The 26,689-nt window shown below is 38.9% G+C and overlaps 3 protein-coding genes across 5 annotated transcripts in view; 2 read left to right on the forward strand and 1 right to left on the reverse strand.

The window, feature by feature from the left end:
- Positions 1-13,033, forward strand: part of LOC143030427 (uncharacterized) — a 71,247-nt gene extending 58,214 nt beyond the window's left edge. Inside the window, exons 12-13 of the mRNA XM_076193574.1 lie at positions 8,721-8,746; positions 10,325-13,033. Coding sequence (XP_076049689.1) covers positions 8,721-8,746; positions 10,325-11,746 — 1,448 coding nt within the window. The 3' untranslated portion in view covers positions 11,747-13,033. The remainder of the gene's footprint in view (positions 1-8,720; positions 8,747-10,324) is intronic.
- The window catches only part of LOC143031844 (uncharacterized), a 196,848-nt gene that overhangs the window by 33,132 nt on the left and 137,027 nt on the right, over positions 1-26,689 (forward strand). The gene's annotated exons all lie outside the window — the stretch shown is intronic.
- Positions 20,415-26,689, reverse strand: part of LOC143031845 (dnaJ homolog subfamily C member 22-like) — a 53,992-nt gene continuing 47,717 nt past the window's right edge. For all 3 annotated transcript variants that reach the window (XM_076196186.1, XM_076196184.1, XM_076196183.1), the window contains one exon: positions 20,415-21,183. The gene's annotated coding sequence lies outside the window, so the exon portion shown is untranslated. The remainder of the gene's footprint in view (positions 21,184-26,689) is intronic.

Raw genomic sequence — 26,689 nt, forward strand, 5'->3', positions numbered from 1 at the left:
ATATGACGTTAGTCCTCGCTTCGCTCGCAGCGAAGCGAGGACTGACGTCATATTTTTCTGGTGTTTGATCAAACATTTTGGTGTTTTATGATTTTTTGTTTTATTTGACCAAATGACAAGACATCTTGTCATCGGAGTTGAATGGGTTAAAAGTTTTGGAAAGGAAATTACTTCCTAGATCGCTTTGGATCACATCAGGGAAACCCACTAATGAAAAATACTTCAATAGTGAACGGATAACAGTTTCAGCCTTAATATCTTTGAGGGCAATAGCCTCGGGAAACCTTCGGGGTGGCTAATGAGTGCGCAAATAAAGACGTAAAGTTTATATTTGGATACACACACAAACTGACACAAACACAAATGCGTGCAACCTCAGCAAGGCCGTCTTTGATACTGACGCGCTAGCTACAGATTTTGCGTGCCAAAACAAAGACGCTCATCGCATCTGCGATATCTTACATAATTACAAAATACATTTTATAATACATAATGTAGATATGGTTACAATAAAAAATAAAATTATAATAATATATATATACATATATATATATATATATATATATATATATATAATACACCATGCCAACACATCGTTGCTAAACACACTATGGTGAGAATATGTTTGAAGCCTTTCTTAGATGGTGGAAGGGGTCCTACAACATCTATCAAAATTTTGGAAAAGGGCTCTCCTATGGCGGGAATGGGGTGCAAAGGAGCTACAGTTTGTTACTTTTTTCCTGCCATCTGGCACGTGGGGCAAGCACGACAACACCCAGTGACATTTTTTACTAATGTACATACAGATACCAAGGCTTTTCCCCCCCTTACAAAGGAGGTAGCCAAAAAAGGAAAGACATAAAATCATTTCCACCCATTTCATCCCTAAATACACTCCACACCCCTCTACCCTCCCTCTTATCTGAGCACCTCCTGGATGACGGGTCATCCCTGCACCTTGTCCACTGCCCTGGTTCAGATGCAGTGTCGCAAGACACAGAACATCCACAGCAAGGCCGCTTCATCAAATCGGCGACCCCCCCTCTCCGTCCCCCCATGCATAAAAGGAGAAGACGGGGAGAAATCCCCTTGGCCAATAAAAATGATCACTTACTCTTTTTGGGGGTCTTCCTGACACCTAGGTGTCCTGGTAAAGCGGAAGAGTAGGCCAAATCTAAGACTTTCTCTCTGTAGGAAGTGGGGACAACAATTTGGTGTATTTCTTCCCAGGTTTGGTTAGCTGGGGTACTAGCTGCTGGATGGAATTTCCGCATTAACCCATTAAACTCCGATGACAAGATGTCTTGTCATTTGGTCAAATAAAACAAAAAATCATAAAACACCAAAATGTTTGATCAAACACCAGAAAAATATGACGTCATATTTTTCTGGTGTTTGATCAAACATTTTGGTGTTTTATGATTTTTTGTTTTATTTGACCAAATGACAAGACATCTTGTCATCGGAGTTTAATGGGTTAACACACCTTTACGAATATAATAAACAGTGGTGGGCAGCGATAAATTTTGCGATAAAGCGATAAATTAGTCCTATAACGATAAAGCGATAAATTAAAAAATACTCTATTTTTGCTACTTATGCATTCAAAAACCTCTTTTTTACACTTAAAACACTATATCTGTTTGCCGCGTAACAATGAGCCTGTAACCTCCCGCCGTAACGGTTTTTCGTCTTCTACTTTATCGCTGGATTTATCGCGGGAAATTTGAAAGCGATAAATATAAGCGATATTTTTTTTCCGGTTAAAGCGATATTATCGCTTTACTTATCGCAACGCCCACGACTGATAATGACCTCTGTCAATGTCATTAACTTCTGCCTCAGTTGCAGCCTTTTCGAAAAGCGGGACAAGAGGAAAATAAACAAGATAAATTATTATAGAAGTCTTCCTCGTCTACCTTTCTACTCTGAGGCCGAGTTACTGCAAGGTCTTCTAGAGGGGGATCTAGAACGAGGTTAGGGGTTTCTGTAACAATAGGCAAGGTTACTTTACTACCTGCAAGGCCGTTAGCTAAAAGTAGCTGGATTCCTGAAATAGGCAACGAGTGTATCACCGCTACTTCAACAGGACCTGTGATTAAATAGGATGTAAGATATATCTTATGCAAAGGATATTTACGCTAGTCCTGTCAAAGCTACCATCAAGCAAGGTTTACACGCTACGATAAATTGTAGCGAATTATTGTAATGAAAAGGTTGTTACAATCTGTCATTAAGTGTAAATAACAGGAGATCGTAGCGATTTATCGCCACGATCTCTTGTTAATTACACTTAGTAATGACAAATTGTAACAACCTTTTCATTACAATAAATCGCTACAATTTATCGTAGCGTGTAAACCTTGCTTAAGGGCGTAGCTTTGAGAGGACTAGCGGGCTTTTCTTGGGACAGACTATCAGAAACACTTGTTAGTGTTGCGGGTCAATGTTGTTCTTTGGTTAGGCTGCATGGATTTTCCTTGTTTCTTGTAACATGTAGAGACTGTATGTCCGTATCTGTTACAAAGGATTACAAAGGCGGAGCATGCCGACAGGAGACCTTTTGGTCCATATCTATGTCGGATGCGAAGAAATCATAATAATGATTTAATAAAAACTATAATAATGTAAATAAACAAAAAACATAAATAAATTAATAGGTACAGTTAAATAATAAACAAACCGGTAAATAGTAAATAATAATGAATTGACAAATAACTAATAATAAATGAAAATCAAACAGACAAATGATAACAAAACAAAAACAAATAAAATAAATTTAATCATTACAGTATCTTGCTTAGGTGTCTGTCTTGGTAGTTTGGGTAAGATTTTTTAGGGTTAGTGTGAGGAACATCGGGTTTTGTACTTTGAGAGGGTGTACTGTCAGTATTTGTGTTATATGTAGTCCTCTTAAGGTTATGTGTTTCTGTTGTTTTGTATTTCTTGGAGTAAGGGCATACTCTTCCGCTAACATAGCAGCTTCTGACAAACGGTTTGGTTTTTGTACGTCTAGATAAACCCTAATATCTGAGTATAGTTGGGATTTAAACTGTTCCACTAAGATTAACCCTCGAAATTTCTCTAGAAAATCAACTTTACTAGCCGAGCACCATTTATCTAGGAGGCGTTCTTGCATTGCTGCAAACTCTACAAAAGTTACATGAGGCAATTTCTTAAAAGTTTCGGTATTTTAAATCTATATGCCTCTGGGACAAACTCATACGCCTTTAGAACCCGAATTTTAAATTCCATCTTACGGGAATTGTTGGTTCAATCCGTTGGCTTCCTTCTATCCTTCGATTTTGGCCAAGGTCGTCACTTATTCTCTTCTCCCTGTGACGTCTAGGGAAGAAGAGCCAGGTTCATAAAACTGGGAGTTATCTAAAAAATAAATTATCATTTCCTTTTCAAAAATAAACAAAATCGAAAGATAGACGTCGCCAAACGAGCACAATAGTATAAAAATCCCATACATAGAAATTATAACATATGCACACGATATCAAATGCTTTGCCAAAAAATGAAAATGAATATTATCAATATATTAGTAAATTTGCGTCCTATAACATATAAAGTGGCTAAAGCCGCCAGGACAAAAACACACGTAGATAGATATTGAAAGTCGAGAAATCTTACGACTTGAATAAATAATGCTAAGTCTTACTACGAGGAAAATTTTAAGTATATAGCCAGCAAGAATGAGAGATAGTGTCTGTAAAAAAAAAAAAAACAGCAACTTTTGACGATTACGAAAGAGCTGCCAAATGTCGCCAGAGGCAATGAGCATCAAAGATTTAGAATACATTCATGGACATATTCTTTACAAAATGGGACATACAAATAATAAATAATGATGTTACCTTGTCAATCTTAGTTACAAGAAGAAACTTAAAGTTTATGAAGACATTAATAGATACGTAAAAGGGGCCGAATGCGCTATTGCCAAAAAATCCGTTGCATATATTGTGCGAGTTCGGCGCCTGCCGAGAGAGGCAGCCGCACAGTTGACAAATAATCATATTCCCTACACGTTAGCGGGTTGATACGAAACCCAAGAAAACTACATTTGTCCAATTTTACGTTAATCAGTTCCCAAGATTGACAAGACGGATCCAAAAGATAATACACATACATAAATCCATATATATTGAATAAATCACATTGACAAAAGCAAAAAGAGAAAAAAATACGTATATAAAGGTAACAATACGGAATTTAGCACCTTCGCACGCCGGCCTGGCGGCAAGCCAAGGCGCGGCGAAGTATGATCGTGGGAAAGCCCAAGGTCTAAATATACAGGTCAGACCGTTTGAATTATTGTGCGCAGCTTCTGACGTCATTAGGCTGGGTCCGTTTTCTCTTTGTGAAACACTGAAGAAAACTGTGAAACGCCAAGGTAGACAGGAACTATAATATTCTATATATTATATTTATATATATATATATATATCATATATATATATATATTATATATCATATATATATTCATATATATAGACAGGAACTATAATATTTTATATATATTTATATATATATATATTTTATATAATATTTGTCAGAATATAACTAATTGCGTGGAGCGGTGCGAGCGAAGGCAACGACATTTCTGAACGACGCACCAGCTTCAACTGACAGCTATAGGACCCGGGAACCCCACTTTGAGCAGCCAGGTGATGCTCACGGGCCCGCTGCGCCAACTCCCTCGAAATTCGGTCGGAAGTGGTTAGACCTTATATCCTTAGATCTTGGGAAAGCCGACACTCCTTCGCACCACGCAAATCGTACATAGGAGCACACATGCGCACAATTATGATGTTTACGTAAATATTATGTCTCGAAGTTAGATGGGTCCATAGTCGTAACTATATATATATATATATATATATATATATATATATATGTATATGCGTAAAAACCACCAAGGAAAAATATAAACTGATGACCAAGCGCTTTCGTCTATTCAGACATCCTCAGGATACATGAGGATATCTGAATAGACGAAAGCGCTTGGTCATCAGTTTATTTTTTTCCTTTGTTGTTTTTCCTCATATTTAGAATCACGAGTTTATGTTTTCTCATGCACACACACACACACACACACACACACACACACACACACACACACACACACACACACACACACACACACACACACACACACACATTATATATATATATATATATATATATATATATATATATATATATATATATATATATATATATATATATGCTTTTCTCCCTTACAAGGGAGGTAGACAAAGTCAAAGGCTTAAATCCACTCCTACCCACCCCATCCCCATACACTCCCTTGCATTCACGATCCCTCCCTACCTCTTTTCTTGGGTCCTCCTGGATGATGGGTCATCTTTGCATCTTGCCCACTACTCTGGGTCAGAAGCAATGCAGCAAGACACAGCATGTCCACAGTAAGGCTGCTTCATTTAATTGGCGACACCCCCTCCCCTCTCCATCCCCTTGTGCAGAAAAAGAGAAGATGGGGAGAAATCCCTTTGGGCTGCGTCAAAATATCATTCACACATACTCCCTCACCCACCCCCTTCCATGCATCACAGCATCATCCATACACAACCATTCTCCACTCACCCCTATCTTCTGTCTTCCTTCCTTAACAGACATACCCCTCTTTCCCAATGCCCATTTTACTTCATCTCATTCTCGGTCGCCTCCTCATGTTCACTCCCTCCACCTCTGCCTTCCACATCCCTTTTACTAATCTTTCTTCAATCATTCCTTCCATGTGTTCAAACCATCCCAATACTCTTTCATCAGACCCATCTCCCATCTCCTTTTCTACCTCAACTCTTCTCCTTGCTGCCTCGTTTCTCACTTTATCCAACCAAGTAACCCCAACCATATTTCCCAAAAATTAGTCTCAAACACATTTAAACTTTTCCTTTGTCTTAAATTGCAAGTCTATGCCCCCATAGAGTGCTGTTGGCACCATCACTCCTTCATATAATCTCCTCTCTGTATTTGTTCCCAGTTGAATATTTCTCATTACATTTTTCAATCTACCAAGGCATTTACTTGCTTCTCTCAATCTACAGTTTACCTCCACCTCCACTCCTCCCTTTCCTGCCACATGTTACTCCAAATACCTAAAGCTATCCACTTCCTCCAGCCTCTCTCCTTTTAGACTTCCAACTCACTACCATCCTCTACCCTTGTACATCTCATTACCTTGCTTTTACCCACATTTACCTTCAACTTTCTCCTACCACATAGCTTTCCAAACTCCATCACTGATTTTATTAACCCCCCACTGACCCTGCCACAAATTCAGTGTTGTCAGCAAATTACAACTGGCTCATCTCCCATTTTTTTCCACTTTCATTAAACATTACCAATCTCCTGCCCATTATCCTTCTATTTACCTACCATACCACCCCAATCATGCATATATTGAACAGCCTTGGTGACATGACACATCCTTGATGCAGCCCCACCTTTATCTCAAACAACTCGCTCTCTCCATTTCCAATTCTAATACAGGTCCTACTACTCTCATAAAAATCTTGACTGCCCTTAATAGCTTTCCTCCAAACCCATATATCTGCAACATCTCCCATAGTGCCTTCTTGTCTACCTTGTCATAAGCCTTTTATAAATCCATAAAGGCCCAAAAAACATATTTTGCCTTTTGCTAAAGCTTTCTCACATATCTTACTACAAAATCTGATCCATGCAATCTCTACCTTTCCTAAACCTACACTTTCCTCGCCAGTTACTCTCTCGTTCCTCTCCTAATCGCTTCAGTCAAAACCCTCCCATAAGTCTTCCCATCTTACTCTATTGGTTGTCAGGTCGGATGGCCCTTCACTGCTTTCACTATGCCTCTCCAGATTGTTCTATCCTATGTCAGTTCTTTCCAGTCCTCCTCTCTTGGTGTTATCCTCTCCATGTCCTTGCCTGCTCCATCCATCCATCTGTACCTAGGTCTCCCTAATAGTTGTCTGCCCTGTACTCCTTTCATCACCTTGGTAATCTGTCTGCCTCCATTTGTATGCAGTGTCCAGCTCACCTTGCTCTTCTTCCCTGTACTTCATCCTGATTATGGGATCTCCCCATCTACACTCCACAAACTGATCCCCTTTTCCCTTGTAATGTGGAACTATACAGGTGCTCATCCAGTCCTCCGGCACTCTACCTTCCCTTAGATACACATGAAACAATCTCACTAACCAGTCCACTATTACTGTACCTCCCTTCTTCAGACACACCTAACCCAGGTGCCTTACCTGCTCTCATAATTTTAATAACTACTTGCACCTCATCTTTTCTTATTTCTCCTCCATTTTCCTCACCCATCACTGTCATTTTCTTAGCGCCTCCCACTGCTACCACCACTCCCTCCCTATCCTCCTCCACATTTAGCAGCTCCCTAAAATACTCTGCCCATCTTCCCCTTACCACCTCCTCTTCCATTAGTATCTCTTCATCTGCACCTTTTACCTTTCCTTCTCTACTTGATTTGCCTCCCCTTCCTCTCTTAACTTCCTTCCAAAACATCTTTTCATCACTCAAAAATTTTATCATACTCCCCCCAGTTTACGTCTGCTCTCCTCTATCTTATGTTTTGCTCCTCTCTTCATTTTTTCTTTGCACCTTGCATACGTTTCTCTCATCCTACTTTACAACCAGTCCCTGAATGTTTGTTCTTCTCTTATCCATCCTTCCTTCTATTCCCTCCCATTCTCCTTGCTCCACATACCATCTTCACACACCTTGTCACTCCCTCCTTGAAACACCCACATTCCTCTTCCCAACCCACCTCTACTCTATCCTTCACCACCTACTTCCCCCACTTCTCTCGGCTCTTCATGTACTGCTCCTTTTCCTTCTCATTTGAACAGATTCCCCTAAGCATCTCCTTACTTTCTGCCCTTTTCCTCTTTCTCCACCTATCCTCCACTCTCAGCTTACCTTTCACTGAATAAATGATTTAATATTCCCCCATTCTCTTCCCTAAGAACATGGACATCTAAAACTCTTCCTACACTTCTCCTGGATACCACTACATAGTCCATTAAACCTTATCAACCACTCTTCCATCCACCACCCTTTCCCATGTGTACATATGATTGACTTTTTCTTAAACATTGTGTTAGCTATCATCAACTCTCTAAACACATCTTCATTAACCTTTCATTATGATTTTTACGTAATGCTCTAAACTTCCCAACCATTAGTTCATCCCCTACTGTAGCATGGAGATCTCATAATACCACTACATTTACATTCCCCTCAAAACTCTCTACACATTTAAATCAATCCTAAAAGCCTCCCTTTCCTCTACACTCTTCCCGCTACCAGGCCCATATGCACTTACAAAGACCCTCATCCCCCTTCCCAGCTTCACATTCCTCCACGTTAACTGTGAAGATACCTTTTTCTACTCCACCACACCTTTACCCATCTCTTCTCTTACTAGTATAGCCACCTTTTCCCTCCCTCATCCTCTCCTCACTCCCGACGCTCTCCCCACTAGACTCCCAGATTCAAACTCACCCCTCCTTTTCAACTTATATTCATTTAATGCACATACGTACATCCTAAATCCTTCTCAAACATTCTAACTATCTTTTCATTTTTACTTTCATCTGTACCACACCCATGCACATTAAAAGACCTAAACCTTAGGGCTTTGCTTGGAAAACTCCTCCCAGACTCTCTTATGCCTTGACCTCTCCTAGGAATGTACCCATTAGTGTTACAGAGAGTAAGATGACTAGTCCCATCACTCCGTTCCATTTTAGCTGTCTTTTAAAAGACCCAAGTGGGAAAATGTAGTGGCAGTATTCTTTCTTCCCCTATCACAGAGGGTGGGGGTGGGAGCCAAAAACTTAAATATATATTCAGAGTAGTAGAGGACAGTGTTAAGATGGGGGGGGGGGGGCGCAGCATATCAGAGGGACAGTCACAATACTAGAAAATAGTATCTTATCTCTATGAGTAGATAGTTCCTCTATCACAGACAAAATTATGTGTGGCTCTGGTCCATAGGGGTGCCAGATATAGAACCTAAAGTATCAGCTGCATGCTACTTGCAGATTTTACTGTACAATATATATATATATATATATATACATATATATATATATATATATATATATATATATATATATATACATACATACACATATATTTATCGTATACTTAGGGCACAGGTTTTTTTCATACACACTGAATTGAACACCACATCGTTTTCAAGTTTCCTCACTAAGGTTCTAATCTTGGGAGGATGAGCGGAAATGAACTGTCCAAAGCTCTCCATTTTAATCAAGACACTCTTCGATGTTTCACACTTCTCTCAGCTTCTCCTTGTACTGCTCCTTTCCTCTCCCATTTAAACAGTTTACCACAAGCACCTCTCTACCTTCTGCCCTTTTCCTCTTTCTCCACCTATCCTCCACTCTCAACTTACTTTCCACCAAAAAGTGATCTAATATTCTCCCACTCTCCCCTAAGAACATGGACATCCAGAACTCTTCCTACTCTTTTCCTGGATACCACTACACAGTCTATTAATGCCTTAACCACCCTCTCTCATGTGTACTTATGCTTGACTTTCTTCCTAATCACTGTGTGAGTTATTACCAACTCCCTAAACACATTTCCAACATTAACTCTCCACTATGGTTTCTACATGGCATTCCACACTTCCCAACAACTCCATTTATTGGTTCAACCTTTACTCTAGCATTGATATCTCCCAATGGCACTACATTGACATTCCTCCAAGAACTCTATGCACTCATTTAAATTTGTCCAAAAAGCTTCCCTTTCCTGTACACTCTTCTCACTACCACACCCATATGTGCTTACAAAGACCCACATCTCCCTATCCAGTTTCACCTTTATCCACAACCTTGAAGAAACGTCCTTCCACTCCATTTACTACCTACCTCCTCACTAGTAGTGCCATCCTTTCACTTCCTTATTGGCTCCTCACTAATGACACCCTCCCCACTTCACTCCCAAACTCAAATCACTCTTCCCTTTCAGTTTAGTTTCAATCAATGCCAACACATCCATCTTCCTTCTCACAAAGATTACATCTCTTCCTCATTACTCTTATCTGTTCCACACCCACACATGTTAAAGGACCCAAAGCTTAGGATTTTGGTTGGAAAACTCCTCCCAGACCCTCGTATTCCTTGAATGCACCCATAGGGCTACAGAGTGCAGGATACCTAGTCCCACACTCCTTCCTGTTTTAGCCTCCTTTATTGAAATAAACTTGGAATCATACTTTACATGATAATTAAGACGATATTTATGTAAATCTATATTACAGGCTCATGGTCATCAGAGATACAAGACAATGTTGGAAACATCATATAGAAAAGAAATAGAAATAATTGTCAACGAAGAGAATACAGTGGGAAACAGTGGAAAAACGTATCAGCAAGAGAACATTGGGTCATTAGCATCCACAGGAAGCGTAAAGTGTGAAGACGCATCTTATCCCAAGACCTCTTATGTGAACATAATTATCGAGAAAGACCACACTTGTAGAATATACGGTACCCCGTTATCGTCATCATCTCATTGGGACACTGATATGAAGACTCATGATATTGAAAACCACTGGGAAGCCATAACCTTCGTTTCTGCGTTTCCACAATTACCTTACCTGGATGTTCACACACAAGCTCATGTGGACGATGAATCTCAAAGTTTTGCTTCCCATGAAACATCATTTTCTCAGTCTGGATGTATGAAAACTGATGAGAGGCCTCCAAGTTATACAACTTATATTCCAGCATTTCCTCACCTACCATATGTGTATATTCAAGCAAGATCCCACGGAGATGAGGCACCTCATAGTTTCAGTCACTTGAGTAAGGAAATTTATAAATGTACTTTTTGCGAGGCTTCATTTTCTCAGGCATCCAAACTGAAGAGGCATCTAACTATTCACTCAGAAAAAGATACTCACACATGTTCTTTTTGTGGGGATTCATTTTCTCAGTCGTCTGAATTGAATAGTCACTTGAGCACTCACTTCAGTAAGAAGACTCATAAATGTTCCTTGTGCGAGGCTTCGTTTTCAGACTCTAGGACACTGACTGTTCATATTAGAACTCACACAGGAGAGAAGCCTTTCCAGTGTCCTCTTTGCGAGTCGGCATTTTCTCAGTCGGGCAGCTTGAGTGCTCATATAAGGCGTCACACTGGCGAAAAGCCGTACAAATGTGATTATTGTCAAACGTTATTTACCGAGTCTGGTAACCTGAGGAGGCATCTGAGGGTTCATACAGGCGAGAGGCCGTACAGGTGTTCCGTTTGCAAAGCTTCCTTCACCACCTCCCGTAGCCTAAAAATACATTTCAGGTCCCACACGGGCGAAAAGCCGTATAAATGTCTCCTTTGCGAGGCGTCGTTTGCCGTGTCCGGTAGTTTGACTATTCATATGAGAACCCATACTGGCGAACGGCCTTATAAATGCCGCGTGTGCGAAGCTGCGTTCTCGGAGCAGGGGAATCTGAAGACACACATGCGGACCCACACAGGAGAAAAGCCGAACAAGTGTCCCCTTTGTAAAGCTTCATTTTCTCATTCTGGGACTTTGAAGGACCACATGAAGGTACACACAGGAGAGAAGCCTTTCCACTGTAGCCTTTGTATGGCCTCGTTCACCCAATCTAGTAATTTGAAGACTCACTTGAAGACTCACATAGTTAACGATAAGAACCAGAACAAATGCACTCTATGAAATTCTTCATTTCATGTCATAATTTAAACAATTTGATATGTGTTGACAAACAACCTTCAAAATGTGTCCTCACAGTCCAGAGTATCAGTACTTCCCCCTGACTAAGAGACCAAATTTGAACAAGGGCTTCATGAATATAATTGATAGAAAAATGTAAGGAAATAATTAAAGTTCAATATAAGATATGGTTTCCTTTAGCTTAGCCTAACTTCAGTCCTAATTCCAATGCATCTTAACTGTAGGGGTACTGAAACTTTGCACTGTTGGTATTACAACAAGAGTTTAACACAGCTGAAAGTTAATAGGACTTGCATATCTCTTCACTATTGGAAAAAATTGGCAGAATTAAAGCTAAATTGTCACATGGTATGAAGATTAATTAAAGTAGACAACCAGTTTGCTATCAAAAGGATGCCACAGAAGTATATAAGATATTATGGTGGCAGTTGTCATGAAGTGTCAGATGGAAGTGAAAATACACACATGCTTTTTAAAATTCTTTGCTCTCAGAAATTTTAAATGTGTTTATCAGAACTCGTACCAATGAAAAAGACTTATGTTTTATGTATGAATTTTTTTCCAGTACAGAAACTTTTCACACATGGGAAGACTTGTAATTGTAGTAGATGTTAATATGATTGTAAGTCATTGTTTCAGACAGGCATACACAATAGTGAAAACCTTTGTAATGTTAAATGTGAAATCCCTTATCCCAGTTATCTAAAATGGAATGTCAAGGTTCAATTTGGTGAGAAACTATAAGTGTACCAAGTGAATCTGCAAAAATCTTAAAGAAAACAGATGAGTACATTTCACCCTTATAAAATTTACAGGTATTCACTATACATAGATATGAATGCATTACTTGTCATACTTAATGTCAGTTATTAAGATTGTTTTTATTTTGCCTTGGAAAGGTTCAGGTACCTTTATAAGTTGAATAAAATAATTCAGTATTGTTAAGGTTAGAATACATTACTGAAGTCTTTAAGTGGTAACTGTAGCTGTAAGTTATCCAAGATGCAGTGATGGCCAGTGGTGATAAAATGGGGGAAAACTGCATACATATACAAAGGTTACAACAGTGTCAGCATGCACAACATTCCAGGAAAGTACAACAATTTCATTTCTTAAAAACAGAGCATAAGGAACATTTTGTGTATTGACATTCATGTAAGTTTGCAGTCTTCCTAATTCAGCCACAAGCTACCACTGCCAAGATGAAACAGTATCTACTGATGATAAAAAAAAGAAAGAAAAAAAGGTTGTTTACATATGTAGACTAGTTCAAACACGACAGAATCAATCCTTGGTATAAATCAAATTAAATATGTTCAGGTTCACAAATACATTTTACTGAATTTCAGTAGTATTCTTATCCATTTAAATCTCAAGTCACTAACTACTGGTAGTTGCAGATAACATTTATTTTCTGTTACTGAAACAGGATTTAAACAGGAAACAGGGTCATGTTCAACATTCATCATTGCATGAGAAACTATGAAGCTGAAATATTGTACAATATTAGCAAATGATAAGGGGCTATAGCTGTTCAAATCCCAACTACCAGTATCCCATAGATAAAGACTTGTGTTCTAATTTATTTCAGTAAACTTAAACATGACACATTAGGTATAAAATCCTTACAAACATTTGAGCAAGGAGTTTGGTAAGTATTCCTGTGTCATGGTCGTTCTTCATTAGCCACAGTTTTGGTTAGATTTTGGTTCACAAAAGCCCAACATGACAGTCAAAATTGAAAATAAAAAAACAAAATGACAAAAAGAAATATATATCTTTGCCAAATATGGTACTGACTTTATAATGAAATGAAAGATAAAACACGAAGTTACCAAATTGAACCCCTCTCCTCAATCTTGTGTTAGAGACTTGTATGGACTTTGCATGACTAGGGCTTGCATAGGTAAGTAGTTATATGTTTGTAACCTCTGTGTAACTTAATTTACTTTGACATAAAAAAAAAAAAAAATGCACTCAACCCTGAGCATACACAGGCCAAACATCCATAGGGGGTATCTCGGAGCGTGATGGAGGGGCTGGTGGTCCCTCTTTGGTTATTCACTTATGATGTGGAATGCTGATGTAAATTTGTGTCACCACACAGATGTGTTGATAAGGAATATGTATTGAAAAAATACTTTAGTTGCCCAATATCTCAGGCAATATAAGAGTTAGTCCCTGAGGAACTGGATGATCCCAAAGTATAGTCATCCCTCGTTCGCAGGTTTTTTTATCTGCAGTTTTGACTATTCACGGATTTTAATTGAAAAAAAAAAAAAAAAAATTGACCCATTGAAAAGCCACTAATGCATCCCGCGGCCCATGCTGCCCGCTGGCAGCATGACCTGCCACTCAGTTCACACGTGTTCTTCAAGGTAAATAATTATATTTTTCTATAGCTGTTCATTCATCAGTTTCCTGTTGATCAGTACCAAATTTTCCCCAATATCAGCAATAGCTTGTCCGAAAATAGCAAAAAACTAGACCTATGTTTAATTGCATCATTCAAAGCGCTAGTACATCGATGCAGTGGGGGTGGCCTATCGATCAATCGAGAAATTGAGAACAACAGCAGTGGTGAAATAGTCAGCTGGAGTGATGCAATTATTTATTGGTTAATAAATGTTTTGTTGTTGATATTTGTCTTTGAAGTATTTCCTTTTATGCCATGCATTTTTTTAAAGTTGGATTTTAGCAATGAAGAAGGAGGGTAAGAAATACGAGATATGAAGTCATTGAGTGAATGACCCTATTATGGGCCATATTGTAATATTCTTAGTTTATTAAGTGTTATTAAATTATACTTGTTGACCGCTGATATATGAGAAGTGAATTTATCATAAGTGGAAGACATGTTTCAACTATTAGTAGAGAAGTGTGGCTAGAATGAAGCACGAGAGTGCGAGTTTTGGTGGTGATATTCTGTGGATTTTCAATGGATTTCTCAAAAGAGAGTATTCGTGGTTTTAGCCATTCACGGGGGTTTTGAGAACGTATTCCCCGCGAATAACAAGGGATGACTGTACTACAGTATTTACACTCAAAAGGCCTTGGATGTGAATGGGAGCTTTGACAATCCAGTTTAACCTTTGGTTTCTGTCCAGAATGGGGCTGATGTAGTTACCCTTAGAGTGCACCAGGGAAGACTTTAAGAAATCAAACCTCCTGATGTGTTCAACAATGAGACTTTTGAGCCCTCATTAGTGACATGTCTTGAAGTGGGCTCCACCAACTTTGTGATCTTGAAATGCAGAGGTTCAGTAGAAGAAAATGAAAGGGGTTCCCATGACCAGCTCTCAATACTGCCTTAGAAGGAGAGGAAGAAACTGGTTGTTGGAAGAAAGAGTTAAATGGTTCAACAAAAGAGATAGGTGCCATTCAACACTAGCCTCACTATGTGAAGCTAATTTTAAGTTGCACGAGTGTAGGCGTAAGTAAAAAAGCTTTCATCAGTGTGAAAATTTGCCAGTAAATCAGCACAGGAGTACAGACAATGACAGATCTATGCCCCTGACAACTGCAAGGCTTCTCATATCTTGGGGGTGGGGGGTCATGTGCCAATCTTTGCTTTGTCTGGTTTCAAGACGAAGAGTTTGTGTGCCCATTTCTGGATTGCTGAGATCTTGTTTTGATTAGTTGTATATGAATGCTTGGTTTTGCATTGACAGAGACTGTATTAGGCCACCGAATCTATACACACAAAAGCTGAATTGGTTCTGGATTTTCACCAAACCTGTAACATCACAAGTGAGATTAAGGATCAATCAAACACGCTTCCTCCTTGACTTTTAATGAGAGTAATGAAATCCAGTCACTTGCTATAATACATGATAATGAACTATTTTTGCTCCCTTCTTTCTCTTGAAGACTTGGTTTATGGATGTTCTAGCCTACACCATGGAATTCTATTCACTTTGAATAGTGGAAATCGCTGGACATAAATGGATCTAGGTTTATCAAAACTCCTGGTCTGGGATCCTTCCAGGAGCTGAATAAAACAGCCAATGACCAGAAAACCGTTTGGAAGACAGGGAGCTAAAATTCCAATAGATTCTTGGATAAACTTGTTTTTCAGTGATTCTTGGGACACTACACTGTGGTCATATTTCATCACCCAAGTGGAACAGACATCCCTAAACCAACAATTCAAGAAATAACAACTTAGGGAAAACTGGGTTCAAACATTTACAAACCTATCTCCCTCTTTATGTGATAATAGTTCCTGTAGCTTATGAAAAGTAGGCATGTTACAAGGCTTCCAGCCCCCAAGTTCAAGAGGAAAGTTTCATAAAAATATTCTTAATTCAAATCACAATAAAATTACCCACAACCTCCCAAATTATTAGTTTAAGAACAATAATTCATAGAGAATATAACTTAGGCACATACAATATTAGAAATAACAACTAAGAAAATAATGTGTGCATTAAGTAATGAAAAACAACAATCAAGAAAATAGTGTGTATTATGTAATAATTACAAACCACAATTCATTCAGAAAACAACATATGTACATTGCAAATACAGGCTTTCCCCTATTTACAAGTTTTTAAGAAATTTTTCTTAAAATATTCATCAATGAAGCTATTTCTATTTGCAGATATATACTATATTAGAAAAGATACCTATACCAAGGGCTTTTTCACCCTTACAAAGGAGATAGCCAAAGTCAAAAGGCATAATTCTACTACCGCCCACTCCACTCCCATTCACCACCCCTCCCTCCCTCTTTTCTTGGCTCCTCCAAAGAAGAGACGAGGTGAAAGCGGTTATTAAAATTATGAGAACAGGCAAAGCACCTGGGTTAGATGGGTGTCATGCAGTGTCTAAAAAAAGGGATGTACAGTGATGGTGGACTGGCTGGTTTAAGGAGGGTAGAGTGCTGTAGAACTGGAAGGGTACCTGAATAGTTCCATTTTACAAGGGAAAAGGGGACAAATGTAAGTGTATTAGTTTCAGAGGGATCACTTTGTTGAGTGTAGTTGGGAAGGCTTAAGTGAGGGTTTTGATTGAGAGGATAAGGAAAGGAACAGAGACAGTACTTGGTGAGGAACAGTGTGGGTTTAGGAAAGGAAGGGGTTGCATGGACCAGATTTTTGTGGTAAGACAGATATGCGAGAAAGCCTTTATGGATTTGGAAAAAACAGGAAGGCACTGTGGGAGGTTTTCCAGATATATGGGATTGGAGGAAACCTGCTAAGAGCAGTCAAGAGTTTTGACGAGAATAGTAGAGCCTGTGTTAGAATTAGAAATGGAGAGAGCGAGTGGTTTGAGGTAAAGGTGGGATTCACCAGGGATGTGTAATGTCTCCTTGGCTGTTCAATGTGCACATGGATGGGGCGGTGTGGGAGGTAAATACAAGGGTAAGGGACCGGGGATTGGAGATGGCTAAAGAAAATGGAGAAAAGTGGGAGATAAGCCAGTTGTTGTTTGCTGACAACACTGCACTTGTAGCAGGATCAGAGGAGAGATTAAGTAAGTTAATGACAGAGTGGGAAGGCAGGCAATAGGAGGAAGCTGAAGGTAAATGTGGGTAAAAGTAAGGTGATCAGATGTACAAGGTGAGAGGATGGTAGCAAATTGGAAGTGAGTACTAAGGGAGAGAGAGAGGCTGGAGATGGATAACTTTGGGTATTTGAGGTGGAGGCAGAATGTAGATTAATCCAAAAGGAGCTAAGATAAAAGGGGTACAAATGGTTGATGGATGGACGGATGGATGGAGGTGGCTGCATGCCTTGGCTGGCTACCTCCCTTATTAGTAGGGAGGTGGCCTTTAGTTTGTAGACAGTGTATAAAGAGCATCACAGTGACTGTTTTGAATGCTGGTACTGGGCTTGTTGGTGCCAAGCTGGCAATGGGTAGTAGGGCAGTTGGGGAGGGGAAGGAGACAAAGGATTGAGGGCATCAACTGTAGCTTTTTCCTGCTCAATTAATTTTCTAACACTTCATACATGCATACATACACCAACAGCTTTTTCACCCTTACAAGGGAGGTAGATAAAAAATAAATGCATAAAATCCACTCCCACCCATTCTATCCACACATACTCCACTTCCACTCACCCCCATCCCTCCCTCTTATCTTGGCTCCTCCTGGATAAAATAAGAATAAATAAACAGATAAAATAGATCAATATGAATAAATAAATAAAATCATATTATGCATAAATCGTGAGAAATTATTTCATCAACTATATATATATATTATATATATATATATTTATATATATTCATCAACTATATAAATTCATCTTATCAACCACAATAATTATTCCATTTTAATATTTTACAAACATGATTGAGACTAACAGGCATATGTACCTCGATGGAAACATACATATGTTGGTACATGGTGACAAATTGATGAAAGTGGAAAAAGAAGTCACGGGTCTAGTTCCGAGTTTTTTAGTTTATTCCTGACCGGTTTTCCTCTATGCTTCTTCAGAGGAAGCATAGAGCGACACTGGTCAAGAACAAACTCAGAAACTCGGAACTAGACCTGTGACTTCTTTTTCCACCTTCAAACATACATATGTATATATATATACATACATTATATATATATACATATATATATATACATATATATATATACATATATTTTTTTGTAATTTCTACATTTGTAAATTGGGGTAAGCTTATACTATGCAATACAAATACTGAAGGGTGAATGCTCTTTGGCAACACATGGAATGACAAATTGCACTACCAGAACAGTGCAAATCAACTAAGTATTGACATACATTACAATTATGGTTTGGGCTATGGACAAGTAATTTCATGCAGCAAAACTCTGTCCTTAATTGACAGCCATTTCAAGGCCAGAGTTGCTCAGCTCGATACAAATTATCTCTCCTCACAAAGAACACAATCTGTGTAGCATGTCATTGTCTGGACGGGATCATACCAACCTGGGTGACTAGTTCTAACTTCAGAGACATAATGGGAGGACAGTATGGTAACTGAGGTGGCTAGTGTTGACATTGACAGGGTGCTGGTAACCGGTATTGGCCAAGATGTTGGCAACAGTAATACCTGTGTTTTTGAATGCTGTGGATGTGACAACCATGAATCAATCAATGTTATACATGGAGGTTTAGTGATGGGTGATCCATGCTGACTGTGTTCCTGCATTCAAACTGGGGATAACAGCAATGAAAGAGATATTGGCAGTAAATTTAGTGTTACAACATAAAAGATTAAACCTGAAAAAACAGATATACTACTTTACCTTCATTTTTTTGCATTATTACAAGATAATAAAAAGAAATGCTGTTGATTCAGTGTTCACCAAATGTGGAACATCTATTCATTTAAATACATATGGATAAAAAAAACTTTTCACACAAGGTGTCTTACAAACTATTAAGTATGTTAATTTACTTATGCTTACTATTTGAGCACTGTTATATCCTCAATATAAAAGACATTTAATGAGAGCACAATTTACTGGAAGGAGATTCCTGTTCTTTTCCTTATAGAAAACAAAAACTTCTGCACTATGAGTACTATTCCTTTAATCACACACACTTCACCGTCCTGAGCAGTTTACAATCTATGTATGCCTCATCACTGTGAAAGTATCATATATTACCTTGTATTTCTGCCAGAATTCTTTTCACTTTTATACACATACAATTGTAAACACATGTGCACACAAATGCAGCCACTCAATATAAAGCTGGAGTCAATCCATTACAAAGAAGATATACACCTACCCCTTGATTTAATGGAAAAAAAATGGGTACATTGGTACAATAAATAAAAAATATTCACAGAAATTCAACATCAAATTTATGATTTCAAAGATGGGTTGTTGGGGGTGGGGGTGGAGTCTAGAATTTATTCTGAATCACTGGATCTTGTCTGTTGCCTCCGAAATCAGTAAAGTGGGGGTCCATTAACCCATTAAACTCTGATGACAAGATGTCTTGTCATTTGGTCAAATAAAAAAAAAAATCATAAAACACCAAAATGTTTGATCAAACACCAGAAAAATATGACGTCAGCCCTCGCTTCGCGAAGCGAGGGCTGACATCATATTTTTCTGGTGTTTGATCAAACATTTTGGTGTTTTATGATTTATTCTTTTATTTGACCAAATGACAAGAATCTTGTCATCGGATTTTAATGGGTTACATTGAGGACTAAGTGTATCTCATACTCCGGTGCCTCATCGCCTGTGGTGACAGTTGGTTATACTTTTTTGATCCTATGATATCTCCAGAGTTTGTTCTAGCTATAGTCAAATTATTTTACTCAACCAAGGTACCAACTCTGGATAAAACTGAGGTCTCAACTGACCATCTTTCATCCCAAGTCTACCCTTTAGTTGAATAAAGTTATTTATTGACCAAAATAAGCATAATCTGAGTAGATCATACACTGGCCACAGGAGTGAAGAGGTACTTCATAGACAACCAGACAAGTTATTAATTTACCATAAACACACACACACACACACACACACACACACACACATGTGCACATACACAGTGCAGAGGTAACGTTTGCAACTGTTACTGCTACCCCAGCAGTCTGAATTCAAATCTCGCCCAGGGCTGAAATTGTTTCAGTATCGCTGCACTGCACAGCTTTGCTCACAGATTGGTCATGTATGAGTTCTGGGCTCCCATCAGGGGTGGGGGTGTGGGGGGATTAATAGCTGTCACAAGTCCAACACAGGATCCAAAACCATGGTGAATCACACACACACACACACACACAGACTGGAAGCAGGTTACAATGGAGTGTTCAAATTTACTGAGTAGCTCTTCAGTGAAAACCAACACACTGACATTATACAAGTGAGTGAGCATTATCAGTCTGCTGCTGAGAATGAACCTTCTTATATCCACCTTTACATTTCAAAAATGTTGATAAGAACTACAAGTGATTTTTCCTTACTCAAAATACTTTCACACACTGCCTTCAAGCTATGGCACAATTATCCTCTGTGTCCCAGTGTAAATGAAGACTGTATGTATATCACAAAATAGTATGCAAAAAACATAGCTGAAGTTCAACTTTATAAGTCTGTCATTTGTATTAACTAAGTCCCCTGTACATCTGTGCATGTGGTATCTCGTTGAAAAAATTCTCTGCATAATTTCATCACTATCAAATCAGCTTTTGATGGCTAAACAAACCAATATCATCTTCTCATATATGGTTACAGTTTCAACTTCATCAAAACTTCATTTCTACAAAGCATTTTCTTTTTCTTTTTTGATACCCATAGAGGCTTCATATAAACATATACAATATCCTCAAAATCCACGCCCTGGTTCCTTATCCTATTTTCCCAAACTACTTCAGTCTTTCACTATAACTTTCATACCAGATCCAGATATCCAATGCAGAAGAGTAGCTCCGCTGTGGATTAGCAATTCTTCCACTACTGTTCCAGTGCTGTGCTGAAAAATGACAAAAACAAACATATATTGAAGTGTGAAGACAGAATGAGTGGTAGGGTGGTGAATCATTGAACAAAATCTCATCAAGGCAGGCCTGAAACTGGCATATAGCTCTGTTTTCTTACAAATTTGTAAAATTTACCGATCTAATCCAAACAATCCCCCACCAAAAAAAAAGCAAATTTGTAAAGTCAAATCGAAGTGATAAAATAGTGAAGTGAATAAAAACGCTTATTAACAGCTGTTAAACAAGACATTAGCAAAGTGATCGACGCAGAAATCAAGATGGCCACCCACGCAGTATCAAAACAATCTCATGCGACACATGTAAAATATCTGATGATATGACACACACCATTATGTGCAACGGATGCACTAAATGGATTCGTTATTTTTGTTTAGGGTTCCATTATACCAAATAGTATTCTTTATGAAATCAAAAGAATATACACGTGTAAGGTGTTTTGATCATAGATATCGAAACTATGAGTTCACGAAGAATGAAACAAAGGAGGCCGAAGATGCACTGATTTGACAAGAGAATTTTCTCTCAAAAATAAAAACACACAAAAGCACAGAAATCAGTGCACCATCAAGCCCACAAACACAAACCAGAGAAGAAAATGGGGAAACACCAATCCCACAAACACAAACGCAAACACCCAGCCCCCACCAAAACTGAGCCAAGCCCTACCACAGCATACAAACCATAACCTAACAGGGGCTAAACAAAAACACTCATCAAAACATGAGCAGACTGCAAACCCCAACCAAACCCAACAACTTCTACCAAGGCCTAGTCTGGATATGCATATAGCAAACCAGGGCATGCCAACAGAGGAAGGAATTGCCTTAAGTCAATCAATAACAGCACAGGAAAATGAAGTAAGTTTAACCAATAAGTTTTCAGTACTAAGAGACTCACCAAAGGACACAGACTCACCAGCCCAACTCCCCAAAATCCCAAGTAGAAACCAAACACTAAATTCGACCCCACCTCCAGATTCAAAAGAGAAACCTAGACCAAACCCCAAAAATAAAGAGACCATTAACCCATTAAACTCCAATGACAAGATTCCTTGTCATTTGGTCAAATAAAACAAAAAATCATAAAACACCAAAATGTTTGATCAAACACCAGAAAAATATGACGTCAATCCTCGCTTCGGTCGCAGCGAAGCGAGGACTGACGTCATATTTTTCTGGTGTTGGGTCAAACAGGTTGGTGTTTTATGATTTTTTGTTTTATTTGACCAAATGACAAGGAATCTTGTCATTGGAGTTTAATGGGTTAATACTACACATGATCAGGCTAACCACTAAACGAAAAACAAAAAGGCAGCAAAAAAGAACATGTGTAGATATTACAAAAAAGGCATGTGCAAATATGGAGCAAATGATTCAGACTGCCCATCCAACCACCCCTACCTATGCAAATACTTCCTGAGGGATGGAATTGACGAACAAGGTTGTGAAAAAGGTGCTGAATGTAAATTCGTACACCCAAACATCTGTAAATTCTCATGGCAAAAGAGAGAATGCTATAACTTAAACTGCAAATATTCCCATCTGAAAGGCACAGAAAGAACAAAAGTTCAACAGGCAGACAAACACACAAAGGAACCTGCAAACCCAAAACAACCATTGACCCAAGAAAGTCAAGAAACCAGACATCAATATCCGACAGTTGTGAAAGAGAAGGACATAACATCACCACTTGAACCCCAACCTAGTGTTCCTCATGACTATATATTGGGGTTTCAAGAAATAAAGGCACAAATGAGAAACCTCCAAAACTCCATGATGTACATAACGGGATTAATCAAACCCCCACCCAACCTCAACCAAATACACCATTGGGGGGAAACCCTTACCACTACACCCAACCTTCCAATAAGGTCCTGGAGCTGCAGTGTCTACATCGTGGGACCAGCCCCAACCCCAAGAGTTGGGGGCCAAACGGCAGCAACCAGCCCTGGCCACCAGCTCTATGCAGGTGGCATTGATCCCCAAGAGGAGCTACGACTGCCTTGGGGAGTACCACAATCCTTTTTCTCAACATGCAATGTTATACACAATCATGCACGCAAACAACACAACATACACTCTATGAAGGATTTGTGGGAAAACCCAGTTGGGGAGACGGGACTGCTCGGACAGACAGTCTAGGGAACGACAACAACCTTCCAATAATCTTTACTAATATTCAAGGCCTATATCCCAATAGTAACCAATTGAAAATATCATAGAAACATTAACTATGGGAGAGCCGGCAATAATAGCATTAACTGAAACTCACTTAACCCCAATGATTATGGAATCCGAAATTCAAATAAAGGGATACAGCAGCTACAGAACAGATAGAGAAGGACGGCCACATGGAGGTGTTATAATGTATATCCCGGAAATCATCCCTTCTGAAACCATACTCTCCTATTCGAATGGTGCATGAGAAATAATCATAATAGCAATTACTGTAGAAAACTGGAGAATAATAATGGCCACCATCTACATCTCACCACACAGACAGCTCCAGTTCAGAAATGAAGGACATACTCAGCAAATTTACAGACTGTCCACAAATCAAAGACCACTCGAGGGAGGTGATAACAACAGGTGATTTCAATCTACCAAACTGTACATGGAGCAGCCATGGCACCATGGAGTCTGGAAAATACCACAATAAAGGAGAAATGCTAAACAAAATGATGGAAGCGCTTCTTTTAACCCAAAAGCCCATACTCCAACACGAAACCACAACATCCTCGACCTCATACTAACTAATAACCCAAATAAGTTAACTGATCTAAATATATCCCCAACTACACACTCTGATCACAATATAATTACAACAGAAACAAATATATCACTACTAAACCCAGTGAGTCATAAACAAAGAAGGATGCCATTCTCAGATATGAAACTCTTGAGAGGATAAATTGGAACAAAGAACTTAAGAACCAAAGCACACAATAATGCTGGAATATAATAGAACAACACCTAAGGAAAGTCATTTACTCCAATGCACCCTAGAAGCAACCAAGAAGGAAAAAGATATCAAAAGAACATAGATACAGAAAGACATTAACCCCTTCCTCATGACGTAGGCGTCATGAGGAGCAAGTGGGTACGCGAGGCTGCCATATCGGCGTCTTGATTATATTTATTGTAGTTGTACCTGCAAGACCCCCATACTCTGTAAACTGGCTTCATCATATTTTCTATGGTTATCAAAATTCACGGGTGAAAGAGAACGACCAATACAGGGGTTATTCTATTTTTTATAATACGAGTATTATGATGCAACATCGCAGCTAATGCTGCCCGCGATATTTTGGCCCAGAGTGAAGGGGTTAATGAGGAGGAGAACCAAAATTGGAAAATCACTCTCCAACAACCACAAAAAGGAAAGTCCGCGCAATATAAGAGAAAGAGATAGAGCTGAAAGAGAAATACGTGATCTGGAAAATAAAATAAAAAACATCTCACGAAACCGAAAGGATGGACAGTGAAAGCAAAGCCATAAAAACAATAAAAAACAATACCAGATTTTTCTTTAATTATGCAAAAAAGAAATCCACACTGAAAAACAGTATCGGACCGCTAGTTAGGGCAGATGGATAACATACTACCACATCCCCACAAGAAATGGCTGACATCCTTCAAACCGCCCAGTATGCCAAGGCCTGGAGCATGTCAACTAATATCCACACAACTGAAGAAACTCTGGTTCAAGATCAAGATAGATTAGAGGACATAGAAATAAGGAAGGAAGATATAGAGAAGGCTATAGACAATGTGAAAACATCAGCGTCACCTGGTCCAGACGGCACCTACATTCTCAAGGAATGCAAAAGGACAATCTCAACCCCCCTCCTTATACTGTGGAAAAAGTCCCTGGACACAGGTGAAATACCAGAAATATTCAAACTTGCCAATCACTCCCATACATAAAGGAGGATCCAAATAGGAGCTGAAAAATTACGGGCCAATAGCACTCGCCTCAAATATCATTAAAATATTTGAAAGAATCATAAAAAAAACATTATACATTTCCTAGCAAAAAAACAATTAACCACTTCACTACGGGACTTAAATCTCGGTGGCAGCAGCCAATGCCAGCCGTACGACGTGTCGTAATAATACTCGCATCATAAAATATAGTCACTGCTTATATCGATCATTCTCTCTTTCACCCGTGAATTTTGAAAACCACAGAGAAGATTAAGAGCAGATTAGGGAGAATGTAAAAACACAGGGGCAACTACAATGAATATAATCAAGACGCCGATATGGCACTTGCTCCTCATGACGCCTACGTGTGCGGCACCGTATGGTAGGGGTTAATAAGAGACTTCCAACACGGTTTTAGAAGCAAACGAACATGCATAACAGAATTGATAAACTTCAACAATTTCATCCTAAAATCCATTGGAGAAAAAAAATGTCGATGCAATATATCTAGATTTCGCAAAAGCCTTAAGTTGACCATATGATCCTCATTCAAAAGACCAAATCACTAGGGATAAGGGGCAAACTTGGGAAGTGGATTCAGTCATTCCTTACAAATCGGAAACAAATTGCCTATGTGGAGGGAACAACATCAAAAGAAGAAGCAGTGATAAGTGGCATCCCGCAGGGTACTGTCCTTGGCACCTATACTATTCTTGATTATGATCAACGACATCACCGATATCTCCAGCCCACTATTATCATTTGCAGACGACACCTGGGTATTCAAACCAATCTCTAGTAAAAAAAGATAGCTCCCAACTACAGAAAGACCTAAACAAAATATACAAATGGGGAGAAATGAATAACATGATATTTAATGAGGACAAATTTGAATTCATAAAGTTCAGTAAGAATGGACACGAAACTTCATATAAAGATAAAAAGGAAACCACATCTGGAAGCGTGGTAAAATAATCACCATTCCAAAACCGAACAAAGACCCAACAATCCCAACATCACACCGCCCAATCACACTTCTCTGCACCCCCTCTAAAGTCATTGAACGCCTAATACTTAAACTTGTCACACCACATATTCCCCTTGCTGACTCGCAACACGCTTTTAGGCCACTACACTCCACAAACACTCTTCTGATAAACCTCACACAAAAAATTTTAGATGGCATCAATTCAGATAGGCCCCACCACAGAACACTTCTTATTACATTAGACATTAGTAAAGCTTTTGATGCTATCCCCTGCCACATCCTAACAAATAAAATATATAACACAGACATGCACAATAACACCAAAAGATGGCTGGCCAATTATCTGGCAGGTAGGAATGCTTACATGTCATATAATGGCCAATCATCGCACATCAGAAACATTAAGAATGGAGTACCACAGGGCTCTGTTCTATCCCCCACACTATTTAATCTATAGATGCATGACTTACCCACAACAGACACCTCAGAAATACAAATCTCTTCCTACGCAGACGACATAACAATCACATACACACATCGTAACACAGACAAAGCTGCAGAAAT

The sequence above is a fragment of the Oratosquilla oratoria genome, chromosome 12 (assembly GCF_046742065.1).
Source record: "Oratosquilla oratoria isolate Oo_2021 chromosome 12, ASM4674206v1, whole genome shotgun sequence".
Lineage (NCBI taxonomy): Eukaryota > Metazoa > Arthropoda > Malacostraca > Stomatopoda > Squillidae > Oratosquilla > Oratosquilla oratoria.